The 27037-nt window shown below is 43.5% G+C and overlaps 1 protein-coding gene across 1 annotated transcript in view; it reads left to right on the forward strand.

Moving 5' to 3' along the window:
• Kcnk10 (potassium two pore domain channel subfamily K member 10) overlaps window positions 1-27037 on the forward strand; it is a 126665-nt gene that overhangs the window by 78332 nt on the left and 21296 nt on the right. Inside the window, exon 4 of the mRNA XM_058577792.1 lies at window positions 2768-2928. Within this exon, the coding sequence (XP_058433775.1) occupies window positions 2768-2928 (161 nt within the window). The remainder of the gene's footprint in view (window positions 1-2767; window positions 2929-27037) is intronic.

Below are 27037 nucleotides of genomic sequence, written 5' to 3' on the forward strand. Positions count from 1 at the left end.
GCGAACCCTTACTGAGTGCTTGCTTTCTACTATGCTTTGCTTGTATTTAATCTTCAGGTGTAACTCATGCTTCACATGTAACTCATTTAATCTTTAAAGGCTTACAGATAGGTGATTTAATAGTTCCATCTTTCAGAGGAAGGCAGTGAGGCAGGGAGATTGAATAACTTGCCCAGATCTAGGGCCAGTAAATGGAAAAGTCAGAGCAGGAACCCACGCCATCTCTAGTTCTAGAGCCACAATGTAATGTTCAAACCTTACTTCAGAATTTCACCAAGCATTCTGGAAGGATGGGCAGGACAGCTCAGCAGGCCTGGTACAGCTAGAGCCCCAAATCCAGGAATGGGGACTTGTCATTGCCTCTGAGAAAAGCTCCAAAGTGCAAATTCTAGAATTTTCCCAGAGTGACAGTGTGGAGGGTCGAACAGTCCCTCCATATAGATCACCAGAGGCATGGAACACAGATACACACAGGCCTGTGCCTGAGATGTAGCACTGCTCAAGAATGGAGATCACATTCTGTCCCCTATGGAGCAAGTCTCTAAAGAAAGAGGCTGTAAAATATATTTAAAGACTTATAATTACGAGTGCACGTGTCTAAGAATTTCCTTTAATTTTGTTATAGTGTTTTAGCCTGAAAACTCTAGCAATTGTAATAATAATAATGATATATATCTATTTTTTGCATTGGCATAGTACTTTACAGTTTGCTGATTTTTCCCTGCATTTAAAAAAAAAAATCTCTCCACCACTAGGAGAGGTTGAGTGGGTCTAAGGACAACCTGATAGCATACGGTCAAATAAGTCTCCATCTCCTCACTTCTATCTGAGGCTCCTTGGGCGACACTGATGTGCCCTGAGCACAGTCCTTTACCCAGGAGGTAGATAAGGGGTCGTCTCTGAATGCTGGAGGAAGCACATAGTTCTTGTGCCTCATATGCCAATGCATTTGCATCAGGTTCAAAGCTTCAATTTGCCTGCATCTGCAATATGTTTCTTTCTGTAACACTCAGACTAAAAGGAAATCTATTTTCCCTAAGATTGGACAATTGTGAGACGGTCAAGCTAGAGTCTTTAATATCTCCACAAGTTTCTAGAATGTTTCCAAGGGTCATCATGAACCCAGTACAAAGTGACATGGTAGAAGCCCAATATTTTTTCCTTTCCAACAGGGCTAGATTAATGTAATTCAGAGTATTCTAGAGGAGAATGCTTGGCAAAATTATTTTTCCTAAATTCCTGAAAACACTTGAGAAAAGTTACCAAACTTTTTTTTTTTTTGCCTGTTTAAATCAAAATGGCGGTGAAAAAAAGAAATATAAGATTAGAAAGTCTTGCTTGAACACTCATTTAAGAAATAGAAATTTAAATAATTTGTGATAAGAGGTTTGAGTGATTCTGGACAGAAAATTGAGAAGGAAAATAGCCGAGTGACTCATCTGCAAAGGGCAAAGTCATCAGCAAGCCCTCTGGGTCTGCAGGAGAATGACTGATAGACAGTCCTTAGCATCATTCTGTGCTATGCTTTGCTTCATTCCCAGTGTGTTCATGACTGTGGACCCAATAACTGACACATGACTTAGATTCAGAAACAGGCCCCACAGGAGCTACCCAAATTTGGAAGAGTGGTGCAGGGACCAGACTCATCAGCATAAGATTGTGATGCTGGGGCCTGGGGTTGTGGCTCCCTGGTAGAGTGCTCATCGCCTAGCATGCACAAGGCACTGGGTTCCATCCTCAGCACCACATAAATGTAAAGCAAAGATGTTGTATCCACCTAAAAACTTAAGAATAAATATTTTTAAAAAAATTGTGATGCTAACTGGCATGAAAATAAACAACAAATAATTGAGGCTCTTGTCCTATGTAAATTGTGCTAACCCTATAAGCTTTTTTCTCCCAGTAATACTTTTTTTTTTAAGCCCCATTCATATAGAATGGGCCCAGTATACAGTTTAGCTACTTATATAAATGCAAAACTCTTAAGCATGCAGAAATTGGAGTTTTCAAAGCATTTTTAAAAATTCACATTCATAGAAGGATTCGCTTGTATTCAGACCTCCACTTCACCAGCAAACATTTATCAAGTACTGCTTGCCCTTGGTGCAAGAAGTGGTGGGTGGAGAGGCAGAACTCAGAGATGGTGTGGAGTTCCCAGTAAAGAGAAAAAAAGAGCCAGGCACTGCTAGACTTCCCCGTCAATGGGGAAAGAGGCACAAAATCTTTGTTTCTGTTTACTGTTGCCCGGCTTCCCAGGGTAGGACTGTAGAAATCATAGGTCCTATCTGAGTTTGAAATAGACTAGATTTCCTCTCCAATGGTCAGCACCCCTTACTCTACAAAAGCAGATGTTGAAGACAGCCACAGTCCATCCAGGTGAAGAGGATGCCCACCAGATAGTACTGTACAGAAGAAGCCCTGTCTAATCTAAACAGGCAATGGTGAAACCTTTCCAGATGTTCAGTTTACCCAAACCAATCGTGTCCATGATGTTTGTTGTTTCTGAAGAGCAACATTCACTATCAGAAATGCAATTCTGGGTGGACACAAATAATTTCTTAAGATTTATGAAAACTTAAAACTATTTAAACTTGGAACAATGTTTCGTATATGGCCTTCAAAATGGAATTCTATTCCCTAAGACTCATGAAGTGGGGGAGATGAACAAATCTTTAAAAAAAAAAAAGTCTGTGGATTCTTTGGTCAATAGTCTACTTTCTCTTCCATTTCACCTGTCTTCCTCTCTCTTTCTGATATTTCTCACCAGGGTATGGGAATATTGCTCCAAGCACTGAAGGAGGCAAAATCTTTTGTATTTTATATGCCATCTTTGGGATTCCACTCTTTGGTTTCTTATTGGCTGGAATTGGAGACCAACTTGGAACCATCTTTGGGAAAAGCATTGCAAGAGTGGAGAAGGTCTTTCGAGTGAGTACTGCATCTATTTAACTTTAACGTCTGCCATCTGGTTGGCTTCACTCCAGTAGGATTCAGAAGGCCTTATCAGGGGCACCATTCATTTTTAATGAAATAGTGTGTAACGTTAAGATTGGGTTTTCCATTTTAACCAATGGCAATCATAGGTACTGTGCCTAAATGCCCTGTTGTTTGAATAGCTTCCTACAATAGAGAGGTATTTCAGGGATGAAGAGACAAGAGGGTTAAGTATGAATTTGCCAACCCAGCTTTTGTGAAGAGGTGAGGCATACTCAGTGTCTTAGTCTGTTTATGCTGCTATAACAAAATTCCTGAGACAGGGTGGATTGTAGAGAAGGAAATTTATTTCTCATAGTTCGGAGGCTTGGAATCTGAGATCAAGGTGCTGGCAGGATTGGTTGTCTGGTGAGGGGCCTGTTCTCACCTTTCAAGCTGGTGGCTTCTAGTGGCATCCTCTGGAAGAGAAGATTGTTGAGTCCTCATACAGCAGGGGGGATGGAAGGTGAGAAGGATGTAACACTGCATGAGACCTCTTGTATAAGGGCCTTATTCTGATTCATGAGGTGGAGCCCTCAGAAGCTAATCACCTTTTAAAGGCCTCACCTCTTAGTACTAGCATATGGACCATTAAGTTTCAATACCTGAATCTTGGAGGGGACTCATTCAAACCATAGCATTTAGCTCTCCTTAAAGATGGAAGATGGTTTCCTTAGTGTTTTTCCATGAAGCAGAGAATTGTAAATCCATCCACTTTGCCACTTGAGCTCCTCCACTCCTTTGTATTCCTAGAGTGTCTCTAGGCGGATCCTGGTTTCTTTGAGACCAGCCTTCTCTGAACCTTCTGTGCCTCTCTCCTCGGGGCTCCTCCCTGTTCTGCCTACCACTGCTGAGTGTCCCCTCAGTAATGACACACAGAGCATACTTCATGCTAAGGGGTACAGGATGCTATTGCCTTAGTGAGTTTTTTTTTTTTTCCCCTCTTGGAAATATTTACCTTTACACGACGGACAGAAATCTCAAGCTATGGAATTTGTTTACTAAAGGTGATGTGCCTAGCACCAGTGACAGGCATGTGGGGTGCTTGTTATTGGACTGAGGTTCCCAACACCTTTAGTTGGCACCTGTTCATATGCTTTCCTGAGACTCTTGTTTAACATAGGCTTAAGGTCATTTCTGCTATCTTATTCAGTGTTGGCCTAATTCAAATATTCTAGATCTTCATCAGGAAGTTCTTTCTTATGATGACTTATTATTATTATTATTTGTTAATTGGCAGTACTGTGCATTGAACCCAGGGGCACTGTATTACTGAGCTACATCCCAGCTTTTTTAAATTTTAAATTTGAGATGGGGTTCTTGCTAAATTGCTGAGGCTGACCTTGAACTTGTGATCCTCCTGCCTCAGCCTCACCAAGTCACCGGGATTAAAGGTGTGAGCCACTGGCAGATGACTTAATTTTTTAAAAATAACATTTTTGGGGGGTTTTATTTTGATTTTTAAATTGATTATGTTTAGTTATATATGACAGCAGAATCCATTTTGATATAATTATACAAGAATGGAATATATCTGATTCTAGTTAGAGTCCCATTCTTATGGATGTACATGGAAAACTATATCAGATTCATTCCATTGTCTTTCCTTTGCTTGTCTCCCTTTCTTCCCTTATTCCCCATTGTCTAATCTACTGTACTTCTACTCTTCCCCTCAATGCCCCTGACTTTATGGTGAGTTAGCTTCCATCTTTTGGAGAAAACTTTGTTTTTTTGGGACTGACTGACTTCACTTAGCAGGATAGTCTCCAGATCCATCCATTTATTGGCAAATGTTATTCTTCTTAGTGGCTGAGTAATATTCCATTGTATATATATATATACCACATTTTCTTTATCCATTCATCTGTTGAAGGGCACCTAGGTTGGTTCCATAGCTTAGCTATTGTGAATTGAGCTGCTATGAATATTGATGTGGCTGCATTGCTGTAGTATGCTGATTTAAAGTCCTTTGGATATATACTGAGGAGTGGGATAACTGGGTCAAATAGTGGTTCCGTTCCTATTTTTCTGAGGAATTTCCATACTGCTTTCCAGAGCAATTTACCAATTTGCAGTCCCACTAGCAACCTTTCCCCCACATCTTGCCAACATTTATTGTTACTTGTATTCTTGATAATTGCCACTCTGACTGGAGTAAGATGGAATCTCATTGTAGTTTTAGTTTGCATTTCTCTACTTGCTACAGATGTTGAACATTTTATCATATGTTTGTTGACCATTTTGGAATCTGGCAATGATGGGTGAAGACAGTAGATGGTGAGTCCTAAAGCTGTGCTCCCCTTACCCCCACAGGATAAGAACTCTCAAGTTTTGACCTTACGCCTGTCTCTGAAATCATGATTTATACTTTTCTTTAGCAGAAGGCAGGAAAGCTTCTGGCCAGCAGTTTGAGAGCGTGTTGTGTTTTGACTGAGGCACTGTAGCTGGTCTGGGGTTGCATTGATAAGCCCCGTGATTCTGGGAAAGTTGCCTCAGTTTACCCACTGGCTAAAGGGAACAGAATTCAAATCTGCTTTAGAAGGTTTTGGTGATGATTAAATGAAATAATATGTGGGAAAGAGCTTGGCACAGGGCCAGACACGCTGCTTGCTCTGAGAGAAGGGCTTGTTGGCAGGCTAGCCACTTGCTCAGGTTTTATCTGCGTAGCTCTGTGCGTGTGAGTTTTTCTGGAATGTCCCACAGTCTTTGCTGCCCAGGTGCTGGCTGCCCAGCAACCTCATTAGAACAAGCACCTGGGCTCCTCGTTGGTCACCATGGAAACCACCACACTTGCCTTCTCTGCCTCTCAGATGTTTAGGGCTCCCTGAGCCAAGGCGGCCCTCTCTCCAAGAGCCATTTTGAACTTCTCAGAGTGGCCTCTTAGCCATTGTCATGTGGCCCTTTGAGTTAGGAAAAAAAAAAAAAAAGAAAAAAAAATACGAATCAGCCATTGAACACTCAGAAGAGCAGGATTCACATGGAGAAATGACTGACCTGGTAGGCTTATTTTATGTAGCTTCTTGAGCTCTCAGTTTCCTTAGTTGTAGAAGAAAGGGGTGGACTAAATGCTCCTCAAATCTCCCTTGAGCAAATAAAATAAAATGAAGAAAATTAGTTTCTGAATTCTAAATGAGAGAAGAGGTTTCAGTCATTTTAATCCATCTGCTACCAGATTGGGGGACTGAGTTTCCCCTAATGAATTTCAGACGACAAGCAGAGTGTGCTGTGGAACACACACTGAGTGTGTCCTTCCTCTTAGAGGAATGATCTGGATGGATCCTTCAGTGGACTTGGGGGCAGAGCCATTTCATTTTTATGCTCCTGGTCCATGCACTGTGACAGGAGATGGGACATCTTGCAGGGAGGTGAGTCAGACGTCTGCTATTGAATGGGCAGCACGCGACGGATGTACCTGACCAATGTCGGAGGGGGCTGTTGGCAGGGCTGACCGAATCCCAGGAGGGCAGCATACTTGCTGAACACTCAGATGACTGATGGGCAGTGGTTCCCTTTCTGCACATGAGGTTGTGGCAGAAAATCTGAAAGCTCTTGGCCATTCCCTTAAGCTTCATTTAAAAGGCCAGTTGCTTAGGTTGGTGGTTGGACAATAAAACTGTACAAACCAGCAAAACTTGGAGTGGTGAATTTCCAGTTCCCATGGGGAAGGCTTGTTTACAAAAAAAAAAAAATCTGCATGATGATTATTAGGTCTCTTTCTTTGCCTGCTAGGTTTTCTCTCAGCTCTTGGGAGGAGAGGACTTTTTTTGTGGAGAAAATGTATACTATGAGCACAACCTTCCAAGTATCTGTGTTCGGAGGTGATTCTGGTTTAGATCCTTTTAACATATTCCATGTCTGAGCCTCATTTTGAAGAGTAGCTGAGGGGTACTGCGTGACTTAGGTTTTGCTTTTGGCTGAAGAATAATCAAATGCCTGTATGTTTTATTTATTCACTCCATTTTTAATGGAGTGAATAAATAAAAACTCTTTCTTCTCCCCTGGAGTTGAGAACTGAGAAATAGAGGAGTCAGACAGAGATAAAAATGTCAGCCTTACAGCTGACCAGCTGACCAGAGAATACAACTTTGTCTCTATTGCCAAAAGGACTTACTAGTTTTCTCTTGCTGTGTTACAAACGACCACAGACATAGAAGCTTCAAACTTCCATTGGTTGTGTCTCACCTTTGTAGGTCAGTGGTCCTGTGGGCTTGGACGGTGGGTATGCTCAACATATCGCAGGACCAAAATCAAGGTGTGAGCCAGACTGGGCTCTCGATCCCGGGAAGAATCTGCTTCCAGGCTCATGCAGGTTTTGGCAAAAAAAAAAAAAAAAAAAAAAATAGCCTCTAAGGTTATAGAGCTGAGATGCAGAATCCTCCTCAAGCTTTGACTCTGTCTGACTCCCCTCAGGCTGAACTGAAGAAAGTTCTCTGTTCTTAAAGGCTCAGGTGATTACATCAGGCCTGGGAGGATGATCTCCCTGCCTTGGGGTCAACTGTACCACATCTGATCTTGCAGTTGGGGGGGTGATATCTCGTCATATCACAGGTTCTGGGGATTAGGGTGGCTTGTCCTGGGGGGCCGTTTTTGACATTCCCCCTGTCACACACTGAGTTGTATGGTCATAGGGCATAGACCTCCTTCACAAGGCAGCTCTTCCTCTAATCTTGCTACATTGTGGAGAGAAAAGCAGAGTGCACTGCTTTGTAGGAAGATGGTCCCAGATCTGAAGGTGCTCAGCTTCTGAGTCATCTGTGTGGTTGAACAGTGGGGACAGAGGCTCAGAGTGTTAAACTAGCTTAAGTCCCTCCATGTGGGGCAAGAAGCCAGAACAATGCACATGCCTTCCTGTACCAATTCACAGTGGGCTGAGGGTTTGGACACATATTCATTTCACCTAGCAAGAAGCCTGGAGGTAGGTGGATTCAGGGTTGGTGCGTCGGCCCCACAGTGTCAGGTGTACCCCCATTTGTTCTCTGTCCTCCTTTGCTTGTTACCTCATGGTTGCAAGAGGGTTGCCATAGGACCAAATATCCCAGTTTTAACCAACCATATTTAAAGCGAGATAGAAGAGACACATTTTTAAAAAAGACTATTTCTTTAGAGCAGTTTTAGGCTCACAGCAAAACCGAGAGAAAGGTACATAGATTTCCCACATATACCCACATATACCTGCTCACATATTACCAACAAGCCTCATCAGAGTGGTATACGTTTGTCATGGTTGATGAACCTACACAGACACATCATTATTACTGAAAGTCCATAGTCTATGTTAGAGTTCACTCTTGGTGTTGTACATTCTGTGTTTGGACATCTGTGAAATAACATGCATCCGCCATTATGGCGTCAGAGTATTTTCACCACCCTAAACATGATCTGTGATCTGCTCAGTCATCTCTCCCTCTCACTTAACCCCTGATGGACACTGATATTTTCACTGTCTCTATAGTTTTGCCTTTTCCAGAGTGTCATAGCTGGAATCATGCAGTATCTACTCTTTTCAGATTGGTTTCTTTCACTTAGTCACAAATGCATTTAGTCTTCTTGTGACTTGCAGGTCATTTCCTTTTAGTGCTGAATAACATTCCATTTTCCAGAGGTACCCAGTTAACTGCTGCATTCGCCTACTGAAAGATACCTTGTAGCTTCCCACTTTTGGCAAGTAAAAGTAAAGTTGCTATAAATATCCATTTGTAGGATTGTGTATGGGCATAAGTTTTCAACTCTTTTGAGTAAACACCAAGACATATGATTGCTGAATCTGTAGCATGAGCATGTTTAATTTTGTAAGAACCCACCAGACTGTTTTCCAAAGTGGCCATGCCATTTTTCATTCCCACCAGAAGTGAATGAGAGTCTCTGTGGTCTGCATTTTTGCCAGCCCTTGGCATTGTCTGGATAATGGTCATTCTAACTGGTGTATAGATGTACACCAGTTCCTTGTTGTTTTAATCTGTCCCTAAGGACAGATGATGTGGCATATCTTCTCATATGGTTAGTTGCCATCTATGTATCTTTTTAATGAAGTATTAATGTCTTTGGCCCACTTTATAATTGAGGTTCTTTTTGTCGTTGGGTTTTACAAGTTCCTTGTATATTTTGGTGTAACATATTTATCAGATAAGTCTTCTGAAAATATTTTCTTCCAATCCATGTCTATGTCTTGTGTTTTACTTCTCTTGATAGTATCTTTTGCAGAGAAGGACATTTTAATTTCAATGAAATCCAGTTCACGGATTGTGTCAATTCCAATCCCAAGGTCATTTATATTTTCTTCTATGTTACCTAGGAGTTTAGTAATTTTTGTACATTTTACTTTTAGGACTATGATCCTTTTTGTGAAGATTATATGGTCTGTGTCTTTCCTCTTCCTTCTTCTTCTTTTGGTATGTGATTATCCAGTTGTTCTAGCACCTTTTGTTAAAATGACTGTCTTTTCTTCTTGTTTTGGCTTTTCTTTGTCAAAAATAAGTTGACTAGCTGGGCATGGTGGTACACACCTGTAATCCCAGTGGCTTGGAGGCTGAAGCAAGAGGATCACAAGTTCGAGGCCAGCCTCAGCGACTTAGTGAGGCCCTGTCTCAAAATAAAAAAATAAAAAGGGCTGGGATGTAGCTCAGTGGTAAAGTGCCCTGGGTTCAATCTCTGGTACCCTATACCTCCCCCCACCAAATAAAAAGATAACTATTGATGTATTTATTCTTTCAACAATAGTACACTCTCTTGATTAATGTAGCTAACCTCTGAAGTCAAGAAATGTCAATTCTCTGACTTCTGTTTCTTCAATATTGTTTTGGTAGGGACTTGTTTTGTGGGAGAAAAATTTCTTAGAAAATACCTTGTAGACTTCTTTCTGTCTCGAGACCAGAATTGGATAACATGACCACTCCCACCTGCAGTGGGGGTTAGAGAGCAAATATCGGACAAAGGGCAATTGGACTGACTTAGACCAGTGATTCTCAAAGTTGGTCCCTCAACTATGTGCATCAGCATCCCCCAGGAACTTATTAAATGTGGAAAATCTCTGAGGGGTTGGGTCCAGCAATCTATTTTCCAAGCTCCCCGGGTGATTCCAGTGCCTGCTAAAGTTTGAGAACCCCTGGACTAGAGGAATGATATTCATCTCTTGGGGCTAAACACATTGCCCTGATGAATAAAATTAGAATTCTATTAGCAAAAAAGAAGTTGGAGTAGGCAAATGATAGCATCTCCACAGGGCTGATTGGCAGCTGGCCACCTGGACCACTCATGGGAAAACTGCCTTCTCTTCCTCCCGTCATAAACGAGGTGGCCTTTGGGACCCTTGGATTAGTTAGGAGAAGCTAGTTCCTGCTGTGATAACAAATAACCCCACCTTACTCTACTCCCTGCCAAGTCTACTTCGGGCCAGACAACTCCGTAGGGCTTGCTGAGGCAGGGAGAGAGCTGGCAATTGCAAACTGATTTTCACAAGGGTTTTGGTACCTGGAGAGACCCCATTGTCCTGAACTAGCCACATGGCCCTGCCCAACTGCAAAGGGATTATTTGGTCTCCAAGACAAGAGTGGATGGGGAAATTTGTGAGTATTAGTCATATGTATATTCCTGGGTATGCACTGTTGGGCCCCACCCTAGTGACAAACACCCTGGGAATTTAGATACAGATGGCATGTGCATCCCTCTTTGGGGAACACTATTATTGTGAGATTCATTTATTTCACATCTGAGAAAATGGAGCCCATGGCTTGTCAGGCCACTTGCCTCGAGCCACACAGTGAGTTGGTGGCAAGGCCTGGATTTGAATCAGTGATCCTGCCTTTACCTCTTCCAGGTGGGCTGAAAATATTTACTGTCAGATATACTGTATTCCTCCACATCATGAAACCAGCGTGGAGTTGGACATTTTTTTTAAGCATATTGTGTTAATTAAGTTCAAAACAATTCTTCCTGGGCTTCTAGAGGGAAATCTGGGCAGTTATCAGGGGAGGATAATTATTTGGGATAAAACAGGGCTAACACCGGATTGCAAAGCAGGTTTTGAAGTGAGAAGGCTCTCTCTCCCCTGCTGTGGGCTGGCTCTTTCTCTGGGCCCTGGCCGAGGGTTACTTGATAGCATCCCATAGAAAAATGGGCCAAATTTTGAACCAGATTCCACTTGCTTGCTCTAAGCTGGACCTTGGCCTCTGGGAGGAGGCTGCTACCTCTTTCTATTGGGCTGAGCAGCAGACTTTCTGATATTTCCTCTAAAGCTAAGGGACGATCTTTTCTTTTTTCCCCCTTGGGTCTTTCTCCCCAAGGATATGGCAGAATTGTTTAATTTGCTTTGGACCCAAGGAATCTGATGTAGCTGACAAATAACACATTGCCCTAGAGGTTGTGCCATGATCACTGGGTGACTTTAGAGGTTGCCAGTTGCTCAAGACAGGGTGATGACAATCTCAGTCTGCTAGTGATGTTCAATTAGTGGGCTCATCCATCGCTTTGGATTGTGGGGAGCGACAGGTGGTGGAAGATAGGCTCCTGGAGACCTCTGCCACATACTTGGTGTGAGCCAAGAGAAAACTTGGAAGAATTCACTTGGCAGGAGGCTGTTTTGGGCAAGGTGTCTCTGAGCTTGCATCCAGCAGTGGAGTTAACTTGAAACTATTATTATTATTATTATTTCAAACCGATGAAAATCCCTGTTTTGGAACTGGGTTTTATTTTCAGCACTGTGGGTTTGACCACAGCTTCCAATTTCTATTAGCTGTGAAAACGTTCATTGGGCGATTAGTTACTCACACCAGTGTTGTACCCAGATAGGCAGGGCAGGAGGGCTTGTGGTGGGCTGAGCTTTTAGTCTAAGGGCTCCATTTCACTAGCATAGAAAAGATACAATATTGGTGAACTGCAGCTTCCAATTTGGTGAGAGTGCCCATGGGTGGGTATGTGTACACGTGAGTCTGTCTGACCCTATATCACAGCTGTGCTAGGGCATAGCATATTATAAATTCACAACAAATAATTCCGTCAGATTTATGTTACATGGATAATGTGAGTTTATTTTTATCAGAGAGAAGAGCTCTGGTTTTAATGTAAATGACTGTTTTCTTATTTTCCCTAAGGGACTAGAAGGAGGTGGGAGATAATTGCTTTAAAATGCAAAATAAAAGCAAATAATTTTAAAGCTTTATCAACCAGATCTCTTCTAAATTAGTTCAGGGATATTCTCTAGCTTTAATGATAGGCCCAGAATGTACATTTGGGGTGACCTACATAAATGATATCCCTAAAGCAGACTCCACAAAAGCTCTTAAAGAGTGACGGTGACACAGTTTTTCCATGAATATTTCCTTCTTTTCTGCCCTTCCTCTAACAAAGAGCTCGGTGTTGGTATAATTGACATTTTGTCATGTATATTGTAGGATGTTTAGCTGCATCCCTGGCCAGTATCTCGATGCCAGTATCATCACTATCCGTGACATGACAGCCAAATAGGTCTCCAGACATTACTAAGTGTCTTCTCGGGGGTAAAATTGCCCCAGCTAAGAACAGCTCATCTGGGCATGGTGGCACATGCCTGTAATTCTGCTATTCCTGAGGTTGAGGCAGGAGGATCACAAGTTTGAGGTCAGCCTGGGCAATTTAGGGAAACCCATTCTCAAAATAAAAAGGTGTGGGGTGTGACTTAGCAGTATACACTTGCCTAGCCCATGCAATGCCCGGGTGCAATCCCTAGCCCCAGGCAGTGGGGCAGTGAGAATCATGACCTCACCTGAATGTAGGGGTGAATGGCTCCACAGGTCCTCAGCTGCACCTGCGAATCTTCCACTCAAGCCCTGGAGTGTCTCCATCGGTGGTTCCACGCGTTCCTCCAATGCCAGCACCACTGCCCCTCAGAACTCTCCTGTCTCAGCTGGGTTCTTTGAGAGGGTTTTGGAGATTTTATTTTCTGGGAATAAGATCATTTTTTACCAAGAAGAGAAAATGCTTGGAGTCTGGACTCTGATGAATATACATAGAGTTAGATGTTGTGCTGTCATTCTTCAGCAGGCAAAATTCTCTGCACTCCCTTAGCTGGCCCACAGGGACTCATTTAATGTAGAATTCTTCCTTTTCTCCGCTTATCTTTAGTGCCTGGCCAGAGTCCCCTTGGTGTTCCCTGTTGCCTTCTGAGATCACTGAAAGAGCTTTTAATGGCCTTGAAAATGCATCTTCACTGTTATCTATAAACAGTCAAGCTATAAAACTATGCTTAAAATATAAGGACTTAAAATACGGACTGGATAGTGTTTAACATTTAAACATTTTTATGGGAGTTTTAACAGCATCTCTCTTTTTCTTTCTGGCAAATTTTGATCACCTGGGGACAGATAAAAATGGCCAGTGGAGAGAAAGTTGATACTGGCCCTGTCTTTATCTGCCTTCACAGGGTTTAACTTTATTCTGTCAGTGAACTGAACTGGATCATGACCTCTGATTCTTCTTCACACACCTGCTGTATCTTCCTAAGCCTGGTTCATCATTAGCAAACATCTCTTTCTTGGTGTTTTCTATTCTTGGAGATGAATCTGGGATTTAGATCACCCCTTGCTCATGTCTAATGCTGCCATGGAGCTAGTACGAGGTGGGTTTATAAAGGAGGGGCCAACTGTGCCCCGATGGCTGACTGACTCTGGCCTACCTGCACAAGAGCAGTTGTCAGTAGGGGTGTTCTCCGCCCTCTGCTCCTCCGCCCCATTGTATCACTTGGTGCAACTCAGTGCTGAAAGCCGAAGGAAACAAACAGCTCAAAGCCAAGCCTTCTGGGGAGCTGAGGCAGCTGGCCTTGTCCTCCCAAACAGTCTCCATTTCTAAACTCAATGACTTGCCTCAGTGACTGGTTTCCTTGGTTTTGAGGACGTGGATTTTGAGAATGTCAACGCCAAAATTTTAATTCCCGCTGGGAATTGAACTCAGTCTTAAATGCAATGCTTGCTTTGCTGATAACCTGAAATGTCCCTTCCTTTCTAAAATCATTTGGCTATCTCATTGTGTCATTCAGATTTTGCTGGATTTCCCCGAGACTTCTGACATCCTTATAATCTCTCCAACCTCTGCTTTAACAGCTTCTGGGACCTTCTTTACCTTTTTCTGGAAGAAATATGGAGTACGTAGATGATGAGGTGAAAAAAATTGGCTGCAATAGTCTCTTTCCAACAGAAAGCAAGTGACAGGGCTCTTTGTCCCTGAGGCCTCAGAGACCTGGCCTCGATCCTCATTCTTGCAGTAAAGTCCTTTCCAACAGTCAGTAGGTATTGACGACTGTACAAACCCCACCAAACCCGAAGATCTGTTGCACCATGAGGAGAGAACCTAAAGGGCTGCAAGTTTCATTGAGTTAATTTTTAGGGTGACTGGCTTCTGTGATGATTGCTAGCATACCTGTCAAAGATTAACTACCACAGGACGTGTGTGTATGTGTGTCGGATGTACATGGGTTAGAGCAAGGTTTCGTGTGCTTCCATCCCCTGCTGAAAGGTCACAAGGCTTGAGTCACAAGTGATGAATTTCTACTTTTGCTCTTATGCTTCCTGGCTGTGTGACCTTGGGCAGGCTGTTACCCTCTTTGAACTGCAATTTCTTGGTCTGTGTAATGGGTTAATAACGCCATTCTTACAGGATTGTTGTGAAAGCACCAAGCAGAATACTTCAAACACACCAAGTGCTCCATAACTACCAGTTTCCCTCCTCCAACCTCCTCCATATTACCTTTCTTTTACTGTGTTGAGATTTAGGTTCTTTTTTATTTTTTAAATATTTATTTTTTTAGTTTCAGTTGGATACAATATTGTTAATTAATTGATTTATTTGTATGTGGTGTTGAGGATCGAACCCGGGGCCTTACCCGTGCCAGGTAAGCGCTGTACTGCTGAGCCACAACCCCAGCCCCGAGATTTAGATTCTTTACAAGTGAATCCAAGATGCACTGAAGAATATTTACCTTATTTAGAAAGAGAAGATGGGGAAGATCCAAGATGGGCCTTTAATTTTTTTTTTTCGTCATTTTCTCTAAAACAGTTTTCAAAAACTGTTTTCAGTTTTGCTTAATCCAGTTGAGAATTATGTTGGAAGGGCAGATAGAGTTGAGAAAATCTGGGGAATGAGGGGCAAGAGATTTGTGTGAGAGAAAGAGATTAAGACTGTCCTTTGCTTCAACAATGAAGAGTCCCCAATAACTGCTGAAAGTGATGATAATTAGCATCTATTGAGCACTTATTAGGTATCAGGCCCTGTGATCAATGCTTTATATTCAGCATCCCTTATGAGCTCCCAAAATAACCCCATGAGGTGGTCATACTGACATCCCATTCTGCCTGTAAGAAACTGAGGCACAGAGAGGTTAAGTAACATGTCCATGGTCTGTCCTCAAGAGCACAAGGAAACTCTAACCCAGATGCCCTGACTGCTTGTTCTAAAGTCCTGTGCCTCATGTCCTGTTGGCTCCAGGGAGTGGTTTGAGATCCATGTCCAAATTTTCAGGCCAACTTTGTTTCCATGCCTTCACCCAAGTCTAAACCATTGTCCAAAAGGAATTTGGTAACCTGATTTATCTATTTCTTTTCACTTTCTCTATGTTAGCCCAGCCCTAAAAGAAAGTTGTAGAAGTTTTTCTGTAAGTACTGTCCAATAGAGGAAACTATCCAGAAAATTTTATGGGTATTCATTATCTGCTAGATCTTGTCTATTGAGGAGACAATTGCTTCCTAGAATTCCAGGAGTTTTATTAATTAAAATGTTTTATAGCTTTGCCTTTTAGGGCCACTGGAAGTCCAGTGTTGCTTTAGGTCTACCACATGATTACCCACATCTAAAATTATTAGGTACTTTCAAGTTATGAATTTAATGCAAGAGTTTTATTAGCACTCACATTTTTATTAGGATCATAAAATCAGTTTAATAGGTGTACAATTTCCCATGTTCACCCGTTATCACCAATTTTCACAGGCTAGTTTGGTTTCTCTGGAAGGCACTGATTTAATGGAATAATAATCCTTTTTTCTTTTACGGAACTCTTTTCTCTTGTAAAAGTATACTTCTCATTTTTTTTTTTAACATTTAACTTCATGCTACTTCTGTGAGCCAAGCAAATCATAACCTTTTGGTATAGATTCCAATAAATTTGATTTCTGAAAACTGACGGACACCCTTGTTGGGTGAGGTCTGTCCATTGGGCAGCTGGCCATATGATCTATGTGTTTACATACACTGGGGTGCAACTGCGAATGATTTTTTTTCCACATTTTTTAATTGTTGCATTATAGTTGTGCATAATGGTGGGATTTGTTGTTACCTATTCCTACATGCACACAATATAATAATATAATTTGGCCAATATCCCTCCCTAGCACTTCCCCCCCTCTCTCCTCTCTTTCCATCCCCTGGTCCTTTCCTCTATTCTACTGATTTCCCTTTGGTTTTCCTGCAATCACCCCCCACCTTTCTTTCCCTTTTTCCTCTCTAACTTCCATGTATGAGAGAAAACATTTGACCCTTCACCTTCTGAGTTTGGCTTTTTTTCGCTTAACATAATAGTCTCAAATCCCATCCATTTTCCTGCAAATGATATAATTTTGTTTTTCTTTATGGCTGAATAAAACTCCATTGTGTATATCTACCACATTTTCTTCATCCATTTATCCCTTAGTGGACACCAAGGCTAGTTCTCAAGTCTGGCTATTGTGAATTGTGCTGCTATAGTTTTGATGACTTTAAATCTGTAAGATAAATACTGAGGCGTGGTATAGCTGAGTCGTATGGTGGTTCCACGCCTAGTCTTTTGAGGAACCTCCATACTGATTTCCACAGTGGTTGTACTAATTTACATCCCACCCACAGTGTAACAGTGTTCCCTTTTCCCCATATCTTCTCCAGCATTTATTATTGTTCATATTCTTGACAACTGCCATTCTGACTGGTGTGAGATGAAATCTCAGCATAGTTTTGATTTGTATTTCCCTAATTACTAATCATGTTAACATTTATCATACAATTGTTGGCCATTTGTATTTACTTGAGGAGTGTCTTTAATTCATTTGCCCACGTATTAATTGGGTTATTAGTTTTTTGATGTTAAGATTTTGAGTTCTTTATATATTCTGGATATTAATTCTCTGACAAAAGAGTAGCTAGCAAAGATTTTCTCCCCTTCCATAGGTTCTCTCTTCATATACCTAATTGTTTCCTTTGCTGTGCAGAAGTTTTTCAATTGGATGCCATCCCATTTATTAACCCTTGGCATTTTCTGAGCTTTAGGGGTCCTATTGAGAAAGTTGTTGCCTGTGGCCATATGCTGGAGTGTTGATCCTAAGGATGATTTCTAAATGACTGTCATGTCTGGAGTCTCTGATAAATCCCTAATAGCTTCAGGACTTTCTGCTTTAGGGAAGGGAAAGTGGTAAAGATACACGTTATTAATGAGAGGGGAGCTGATGTTCTGAACCATCACCTCAAAGAGGGAAGTGCCAGCAGGACAGACATGTGTGGTCACACAGCTGACAGCTCTGAGGGCTTTGTGTGGGGAAGGGCTGGCCCTGAGCTGCAGTCTCCCAGGTGAGCCCGGTTGAGGACCCGTGCCTTCCTGTTGAGGAGACACTCTGCTGCATGCATTGCTGTTTATTTTCTGGGAAGAGCTGCATTTGTGCATCACAGCATATTTGGACTTACTGGCTTTCTGGGTGTCTGGGAAGGTGACTGCTGGGATTTGGGCTCTTTTACAGAGTTGCACTTCTCACCCTGTGTGTGGCGGCTCCCCAGGGGCCTGAGGTGGTATTTTAAAAGATCAGAGAATCCTTTTGAGCATCAAGCATGGCTGGTGGACAGAATCTACAGCTTGTCTTCCTCACATATGTGTTTCCCTTTTTCAAAAGTGTATGGAGGATAGATCATCAACGATTCATTTAAATTCATTTTTTTTAGGATCATGCCTCCCTTTGCAGTATCAGTTGGGACCAAAATTTCTATTTTTACAGGAGGAATCGAAGGATCATTGTTAATTTTTAATGTTCAAAAGGGATTCCCATACTAGGGAAAGTTGAGAACACGTGAGTTTTCAAGTCAGTGCTCTGCTTCCATGTCATTCGGGGTTTCCGTTTTTCCCCATGGAATTAGCAATTTTGATCTGTCCATAGTCACTGTTGCAGAGAGATTCTTTTTTCCTTTAAAATGACCCCAGCTTTTTTTTTTTTTCTTTATGCCTATTTTTTATTGTGTCAAAATACACACAACATAAAAAAAACCCTGTCATGCCCGTTCTTAAGCACAAGTTCAGGGGCATTAAGTGCATTCACATCAGTGCTGCGAGTTACCCTCACCATCGTCACCACCTCTCTCTGGAGCTTTTTCTTCCTTCCCAAATGAAACTCTGTACCCATTAAACAACTCTCCACCCCCCTCTTCCCTCCAGCCCCTGGCAGCCACCAGGCTCCCTACTCTAGGTTCCTCATAAGTGGAACCAGACTGGATCCTTTTTTTTTTTTTTGGTACCAGGGACTGAACCCAGGGATGCTTAACTACTGAGCCACATCCCAGCCATTTAAAAAATATTTAATTAGAGACAAGGTCTTGCTGGGTTGCTTAGGACATTGGTAGGTTGTTGAGGCTGGCTTTGAACTTGTGATTCCTCCTGCTTCAGCCTCCTGAGCTGCTGGGATTATAGGCATGCACCACTGTGCCAGGCTCCTAGTGTGGATTCTTTTGTGTCTGGCTTATTTTATGTAGTATGCTGTCTTTAAGCATTCATATGTGTTTTAGCATGTGTCAAAATTTCTTTCCTTTTTAAGGCTAAGTGCTATTCCATTGTATGCCTATACCACATTGTGTTTATCAATTTATCTCTATTTATTTATTTATTGGTACTGGGATTGAACTCAGGGGCACTTAACCACTGAGCCACATCCTCAGCCCTGCCCCCCCCCCCCCTTTAAAATTATTAGAGACAGGTTCTTACTAAGTTGCTCAGAGCCTAAGTTGCTGAGGCTGGCTCTGAACTTGTGATCCTCCTGCCTCAGCCTCCTGAGCTGCTGGGATTATAGGCATGCATCCCCACACCCAGCTTGATTTATCACTTGATAGACTTTTGGGTTGTTCTTACCTTTTGGTTATTGTGAATAATGTTGTGTGAACATGGTGTGTTAGAGTCTTTGTTTCCCATTATTTTGTATATATTTGTACAAGTGGAATTGCTGAACCATGTGTGATTCTACAGTTACTTTTTTTGAAGGGGCCGCCATACTGTTTTCTATAGTGGCTGTCCCGTTTTACATTCCTGCCAGCAGTGTGCAAGCACTCCTATATCTTCACTTCCTCGTCAACACTTTTTATTTTCCGTTTTTTTTCCCTTTAACTTGTGTAAGCCACAAAGACAATGTGTGATCAATTGTGATCTGACTGTCCCCAAGACATGCTCCCACAGCTGCCCTTGGGTTAATGGAGGGCAGAGTGGCCATGCCCTGGATCTTGCTTGGGCACCTGCCCTCACCTCCACCTGTGTCGCTGTGCTTATTCCCACCCTCTTCTTCCTCAGCTTCCTCGCCTGCAGCAGATCTGGTAGGAGGGAGGCGGCTCAAAGCCAGGCACACCTGGGCCTCTGCATATTGATGATACTCAGTTTCCACCAGGCTTTTCCTTGACTTTGAAATCCTTTTATTCAGCCCACAATGACTCATTCTCCAGCTCCCTACTGAGGCTGCTCCTTGTTACCTCTCCTCAGGTCATTTTAATAAGCAATTATCAAATAACACCTACTGTGTTCTCAACACTATGGGGGCATGTGGCAATAAACAAGAGACTGTCCTCTTTCCCAGGGAGAAAAGAGACATGTACAAAGACCAGTGTCCAAAATACCATGCAGACTAACCCCAGGGCTAGCACAAGCAGGCTCTGCATTCACACTGCTTCAGTGCATAAGCCCTGACCCACCCTTATTGGTCACGTGACCTCAGTCTGTTCCCCATTTCCTTACTTGAAAAGGTGGGTAATCATAGCGCCTTTGTCTTTTGCTACTTATTTGATGCATGAGAGTGCTGCATGCTGCAGAGTTACTCTCAGGAAACACTCACCACTACTACAGCTCTATTAGCTCTGGGAGCCCAGAGAAGGGTCTTGTGAATTCTAGCTTGTAAATTAGACATCACACGGGCACCTGTTTTATCTTTCCAAGGAATTAAAAAGTGTAAGGCTTTGAAGCTAAGTGTGGCTGTACCTGTCTTGTCTTGCACCCCTGTGGTGCCTGCTTGGTGCGAAGCACTCTGGAGGTGAATTGATTGTGAATTGGTTGGAGACACGGTCCTGATTTGTTTCTCTGCACCCAGGGTATGTAGACTATCCAGCACCCATGACAGACCCAAAGGAGGGGGAGATGCATGCTGGTGCCACCCTCTGTCTTACCCTTCCTGGGAGAGGGTTCGGGGGTGGATGGCATTGGAGAAGCCGAAGAAGTCACAGGAAGTACAGTAACAGGGGCAGGTGGGCGGGCCTGTCTGGGACAAAACTCCAGCCATCAGTCATTGCGTTGGCCATGACTCAGGGAGCCCTTTTCAAAGTCAAATAAAAAAAGGAAAAATACAGATGGTGGGTTGGGTTGGCTCCTCCAGGGGCTCCTACGAGTGTGCCCCTGCCCTGCTGTCACACGGAGGGGAAGGTCACGCTGTCCAACCTGGGCTGCACTTCCCTGGCTGCCACTGTTTACACAGATGCTCCACCGCCTACAGAGATTCTAGTAAGAAAAAAAAACAAAATCAAAGAATGAGAAAGCATTCATTTCAGTTGCTTGCTGATTGCCTCTCCGTCTGGCTGTGCTCTTACTGAGTCCAGAACACACCTGCCCGTTTGTGTGCTCATAAAGCATCAAAGTGGTCCTAAAAGATACCAAAGGGAGACTGACGCCTCCTCCCCAAAGATCGCTGGTGCTTCACATCTCAACAAGGGACCCTCAGAAGATGGGTCTTGCTGAGCTCAAATGCCGTCATCCTGTTTAGATGCTGTTACTTCTGCTCTGTCTCTACTCAGACTCCAGCCATGTTCCCTTTGCTCATTTTTCCAGTTCTTTGGCAGAAATGAATTTGTGAGCAACATCAGCCCGGGGAACGGTGGTGAGGATGGATGCTGAATTATCATCATTAATATTGGGCTGTCGGCCGATCCACGCCCACACCCCCCAGGTCCCTTCTTACCACTGAGTAGGTGTAAATCATTGCTTTGGACATCTTGTATCAGGACTTTGCCTCCTAATTCTGACACTGCTTTGTGGATTCGTTTGAGCCATTAGAAACAGGAAATCTATACTGTGCAGTCAAAAAAAATTTTTTTTGGTATGATTTTAAGCACAGAGTACAGGGAGCTTTGGTATGATTCAGAGTTGGCACCAGGACGAACAAGAAAGCAAATATCAACATTTGAAATGAAAAGCACACCACGTGAGCACCATATGGTGTTCTCACAGTGTTGTTACTGGCTGCTTCTGGCTTTCATCCCTTCCCTGACTTCGCTGTTTGTTTCTTGTCCGCACTGCTCTTAGGGGGGAAAAAAAATCTCAGTTTCCTTTAGCCTTGGTTCTGTGTTTGTATTAGGTATATTTCTCCTACCCACCTTGTGGAGGAAGGAGGAAGAGGACCTGTCCAGATGGTCACATAAATGTGTGACACCTGCTCCCATGAGCCACTGTCGGAAGTTTTAGAGCTGATGGAATTGTCCCCTGCCTGGGAGATGGGCATGCGTTGCTTCCCGCCTCCTTTTGCTTTGAAAAAAATGATCGCATGTCTTTTTTGTGATACTTGGGGAAATGTCTTGAATTCAGATTCTGTCCTGTTAGAGAAACAAAAGAAGAACCCACCTAGCAAGTGTCGTGAAAAGCTTGTAATGATCAAAAAAAATTTTTTTTCATAGTGTATATTCTTTTTTGGGATCAAGAGCCTCCGCGATTATGTCTGGGAAGAAATCTGTGCTTTCCTCTGGGAAGTTCACAGAAACTCTGTTTGCACTCTTTTCTCCAGATTTTTGTGATATTTATGATGCTTCAGTGTCCCCACCCTCCTGCTGTCACCTCAAATGTCGGTTTCCTAGGGTGGCACCCCCCTCCACCTCCAGTGCTATTTGCACACACCTAGAATAACGTTCATCTCACTGTATTGGAGTTCTTTGCTTGACACCTGCCGCCCATCGGTCTGAGAGCCGTGTGATGCCGGGTCTCACCTGCACGGCCACCACTGTATCACCAGGTGCTAGCACAGGGACTGGCAGCCAGGAACTCTTAACCCATAATTAGGCGAATAAATGAATTGAACATCACCAGACGTGTCCCCGTACATCTTGATATAGGAAATGACCTTGAAACCAACAGTAGTATTATTTGGAACTAAATGTCAGCGGAGAGGAAAAAGACATTAACCTTTGAGGTGCAGTAATTTTGATGAAAAGGTGGTTTAGGGGGGGAGCTGCCCCCTGATCATGCTTATTATCGGCATAAGGACTTTTAGTTCATGGGATGACACCTTGAAGTGTGACCATGTAGACTTCTCAAGACGACCTTCTTAGGTACAATCTACAATTTGCTTTCGCCCAGTGGTTCTGAAAACTGTAACATCCAATATCCCCTTTACTAGCAAATATTTATCAGGTTTTTTTTAGCTACATTGAAATGAACCACTATAGACAAGGCTGTTTACCCAGACATATAATTTTGAAAAATTCGAAACCATTTTTCTAGCTGTAATAGGAAGGAGAAATAAAAAGCGATTTATAATCAAAACAGGTTTCAGTAATAGGTGCTTGGTTGTGAAGTCCTGGGAGGGCTGTTGAAGTAGCAAGCCTTCAAATCTACATGGAGTTCCAAATGTGTTAGCACCAAAAGCAGACTGTCTCAGGTGTGTTGTCCTGGTGACTAAGGTGCCACCAGGGACTTTCCTCCCATGATGTGGTTTTCCAAATAGAGAAAAACTCTCAACGAGGTCCAGCTAATCAAGATTCAGACTCCTCATATTTTACATTATAGTCATTTTCTTGTAAAATTCAGCTATATTGAAGCAATACAAAAATTTTTTTATGTGTATTTATATGGACAAGGGAGCAAGTGAGGCTCTTGGCTTAGATTTTTTTTTCTCCGTGGAATATTCAAAACTTATACTAAATGTGGAATCATTCTGACTCGTGGCACTGATTCTTAGCTGCAGGATGTCTGAATATCCTTGCCCCACCCACTTCGGTTCAGCAGTGCCCCTTCAGTTGACCAAAACCACCCTGGAGGATTTGCAAACTACCTCGTAGGGTGTTCTAAATAATGTTAGAAAAAAACTTCCAGGAAGCCCCTGCACAACTTTCAAGAATATATACATATATATATGACTCTTTCCTGGAAGAAGTTCCTGTGCTATTAATATTCCATGCAGTTTAACAAATATTTATTATGTGTGGCTGTGTGTGTGTGTGTTTGAGCATATGTGTGTGTATGTACGCACCCATCTGTCTGTGTCTATCATATATTCTTGCACTAGCATTTGATATTATAAAATTCTGACAGTTTATCTCTTGACGGAGGCATAGTTTAATTTCCTCCACAGAATAGTTTATCTTAAATAATCATGCCCTTGTTTACTTGAGGTGCTGAAATACAGGGCCAAGTATTAAAAAAAAAAATGCACCGTGCTGACCACCCAGGGCACAAGGATGAAGGAGTGCACAGTGCGACTGGGAGACACACAAACGCGTAGACAGACAGCAACACAGACTGAGTGGCTGTGCTGACAGGGACATGCATGGACACAGAGGGCAGAGAAGAAACCCTAACTTCAACCAGAAGGTGTGTGTGTGTGTGCGGGGGCGGGGGGAAGAAATGTCAGAACTATGTTTTGAGGAATGAGAATGGGTTTGACAAGCATTAACAAGGGAAGACCCACAACATTCTAACAAAGGGAACTGCCTTTAAGGAGGCACAAAGCTAAATAACTCGGAGCTTGATGCACGAAAAGGCACGGAGGAAACGTCACTGCCTGTTTCTGAGTGACAGAAGGCCATCTGAAAAGCTGCCTACTGTACAATTTCCATCATCTGACATTCCGAGAAAGGCAAAACTGTGAAGATGGTAAAAAGATCAATGGTTAGCAGGGGTTAGTGGGGAGGGAGGGATAGGCAGGTGTAGCTCAGCAGATTTGGGGGGCAGCAAACATACTCTGTGTGTGATACTGTAGAGATGGACACATGTCATTATCCACACCTACCTGGATCTGAAATGTCCCCCAAAAGCGCATGTGCTGAAGGCTTGGTCCCCAGTGCAGCAGTGTTCAGAAGTGGGGACTTTGATAGATGATTGGGTCAGGATGGTTCTTACCTTGTCAATGGTCAATGGATTAATCCATTGATGGATTCATTTGGGGGCAGGGGCTTTGCCATGAGGTGGGCAGCTTTGTTCTGCCACACACTGTTGCCATGAGGTTCTGCCTCATCACAGGCCTAGCAACAATGGAGCCAGGTGACCGTGGACTGAAGCCTTTGACACCATGAGCCCAAATAAATATTTCCTCCTTTAAGTGGGTTTTCTCAGGTATTTTGTCACAGTAGCAGAAATCTAAGACATCCATAGAATGTACAACACAAAAAGAGAACCCTAATGAAAACTATGGCCTCTGGGTGGCAGGATATGTCAATGTAGATTCATCAGTTGCAAAAAAATGTACCACTCTGGTGGGGATATTGATAAAAAAACGAGGAGGCAATGCATGTATAGGTACAGGGAGTAAATGGGGTAGCTCTGTATTTTCCTCTCAATTTTTCTGCAAACCTAAAACTGCTCCAAAAAAATCTTTAAAAAATGAAGGGCATAGAAACATATAATGGTGCTGTTATTTGGGCTCCAGTGAACAACCCCCTCCCTCCGGGAAGAGCAAGCAAAATAACTGCGATTATACACAAGAGAGAGGGATAGCAAGTGCTTGCCAAGAGCAGGGCTCCCCAACAGTTTTGCTCAGGAAGGGGTTGCCGCTTTCTGTAGGAAGAGGAGGTGGCACAGAGGGGTGGGCAGGATGCAATTACTCAGTTGGAACAAGACCAAGTGCTCATGGCTTCTACTGCCACCTTTGGCAAATGTTTCTGGGATTCTGAAGGCCTGGACAGGGCCCGTCTCTATTATGGCACCACAGGGAGTATCTAACCCCTTTCCTTTGTAGGTTCTCCTCAAGGGTGCGGCTCTCACCCTTTTTCCCAGAAGGAAGACAAAACTGTGTGATAGTCAAGGGCATGGTGCTGTGGGTTCCTGGGGGAGCCGCTGGGATGCTCATGGACACAGCGATTGGTTTCTCTTTCCCTCTTCTCCTCCTCCTCTCTAGCCTTATGCTCTCCCCACGTCTCCCCTTTTACTTTTCTTTTATTAAAAAGATTACAAAGAGAATGCATGGGGATTGCAGGGAGGAGTACAGAGGAGAAAATCAAATCACATGACTATCCTTTTTCTAAAGAGATCCACCATGAACGTGCTGAGCATTGGGCCTCTGGATTTCCCCAGCATCTCCCTGCCTGCTAGCAGCCCCCCTCCCACTTCCCTTTCCACGTTTCCCTGCCCTCTGGGAATGGCAGGACTCCTCAGGGTGTGTACCAGTGCCTGTTCTGGCCACAGCCTGTGCATTCTCTAGGTTACTCCATCAGCTCGAGAATTGCAGGTCTTGGCTCTAACCACATGGTCAATGGATTAATACATTGATGGATTCATTTGGGGGCAGGGGCTTTGCCATGAGGTGGGCAGCTTTGTTCTTCCACACACTGTTGCCATGAGGTTGCCATGAAGGTACCCATTCAAGACTCTTCTTGGCAGTGCTGCTAACGGGGGCATGTCACTGCCTGCTGGCCTGTGGAAGGAGACTGACCCTGTTCCCCCATAACACCAGATCCCTGAGGCAGGTACAACCCCTTCCACACTGTGACCAAGTCCAGCTGTGCCTCTTCACAAGACTTCTTAAGATTTAGGAATATGGCAGAGGGATATTACCCACAGTGATTGTCACATCTGGTTATAGTTCTGGCTGTTCTTGGAGACCAGGATCCCAGGCCTGTCACTGAGGTGTTCAGTTGGGCTGTGTCCCTGACCTGCCTCCAAGTGACTGAAACCATCTGAGTGGCTGTTGTACTCAGGCAGCAACATGAGAAAAGCCCAGAAGGGCTAATCCAAGCAGAAAGGAAACATTTTAAAGAGGATATTGGATAGCTGTCACCTCCCTGGAATGACTGGGGAGTCAAATTTGGAAGGTACCCATTCAAGAACAGTGGCCCAAACGACACCATGAAATTTGGGTGACCCACCTGTAAAATGGGATATAATACAACCATTGTTGCCACCAGCCCCAGAAGGGATGCCACTTGGTCCCCGCTTCTTTCTATGTCCCTGGTAGATTGTCTACTGTTGCTATCAGCCCTCCTTGCACAGAAGCTCCTACCTGGTGCTGTTCAACTCCACCGTGATCATGGGCAAAGATCCCCTTCCATGTCTCCACCCTACGCAGGAGCCGAGTCTCTTGTCTTCTATTCAGACAACTTAGGAGGATCCAGGGCCCTGAAGAAGGGGGCTTGCGTGGGAGGTGAATCACTTGGCGCCCACGCTACACAAGCTCTGCACCTAGTCTCCTCCGCTTTCTCTCTAGTGTTCCAGATTGGAGGCTCTGCGGGTGCCTCGGAAGACTGTGTCTCTCTGCCGTCCTTCCTGTCCAGGCTGAGTGGCCATTCTGCCTTCTCTCTGTCCACCCCTAGCCCAGTCTCACCTCTTCCCTGGGGGTAAAATGTGGTTCTGCAAGCTTCCCCCAGTGAACGTCACCCCTCACTGAGGAGAAGTCCTCGCAGGACCAGGAGTGAAAAAGAGGGGGAGGGAGATGGAGAAACCATCAGATGAACACTTTAAGACATAAGCCTGTCACATCTGTGTCACCGCGTGGCTCTAAGTTGGACTTTTGTCTTTCTTTGGGGATGCCTAGGGCATGGCTCGTGTCCTCACAGCAAGGGAGACTGGGAAAGTGAGTAGCTGGTTATTTTTCAGCTTTTGGGCTGGGAGGAGGTCTCTGTCTTTCACCAGTCTGCAGAAGAGGGTTTA

This window comes from Marmota monax, unplaced genomic scaffold (genome assembly GCF_021218885.2).
Source record: "Marmota monax isolate L192 unplaced genomic scaffold, Marmota_monax_Labrador192_F-V1.1 WCK01_AAM20220418_F8-fsc00017, whole genome shotgun sequence".
In the NCBI taxonomy this organism is placed as follows: Eukaryota; Metazoa; Chordata; class Mammalia; order Rodentia; family Sciuridae; genus Marmota; species Marmota monax.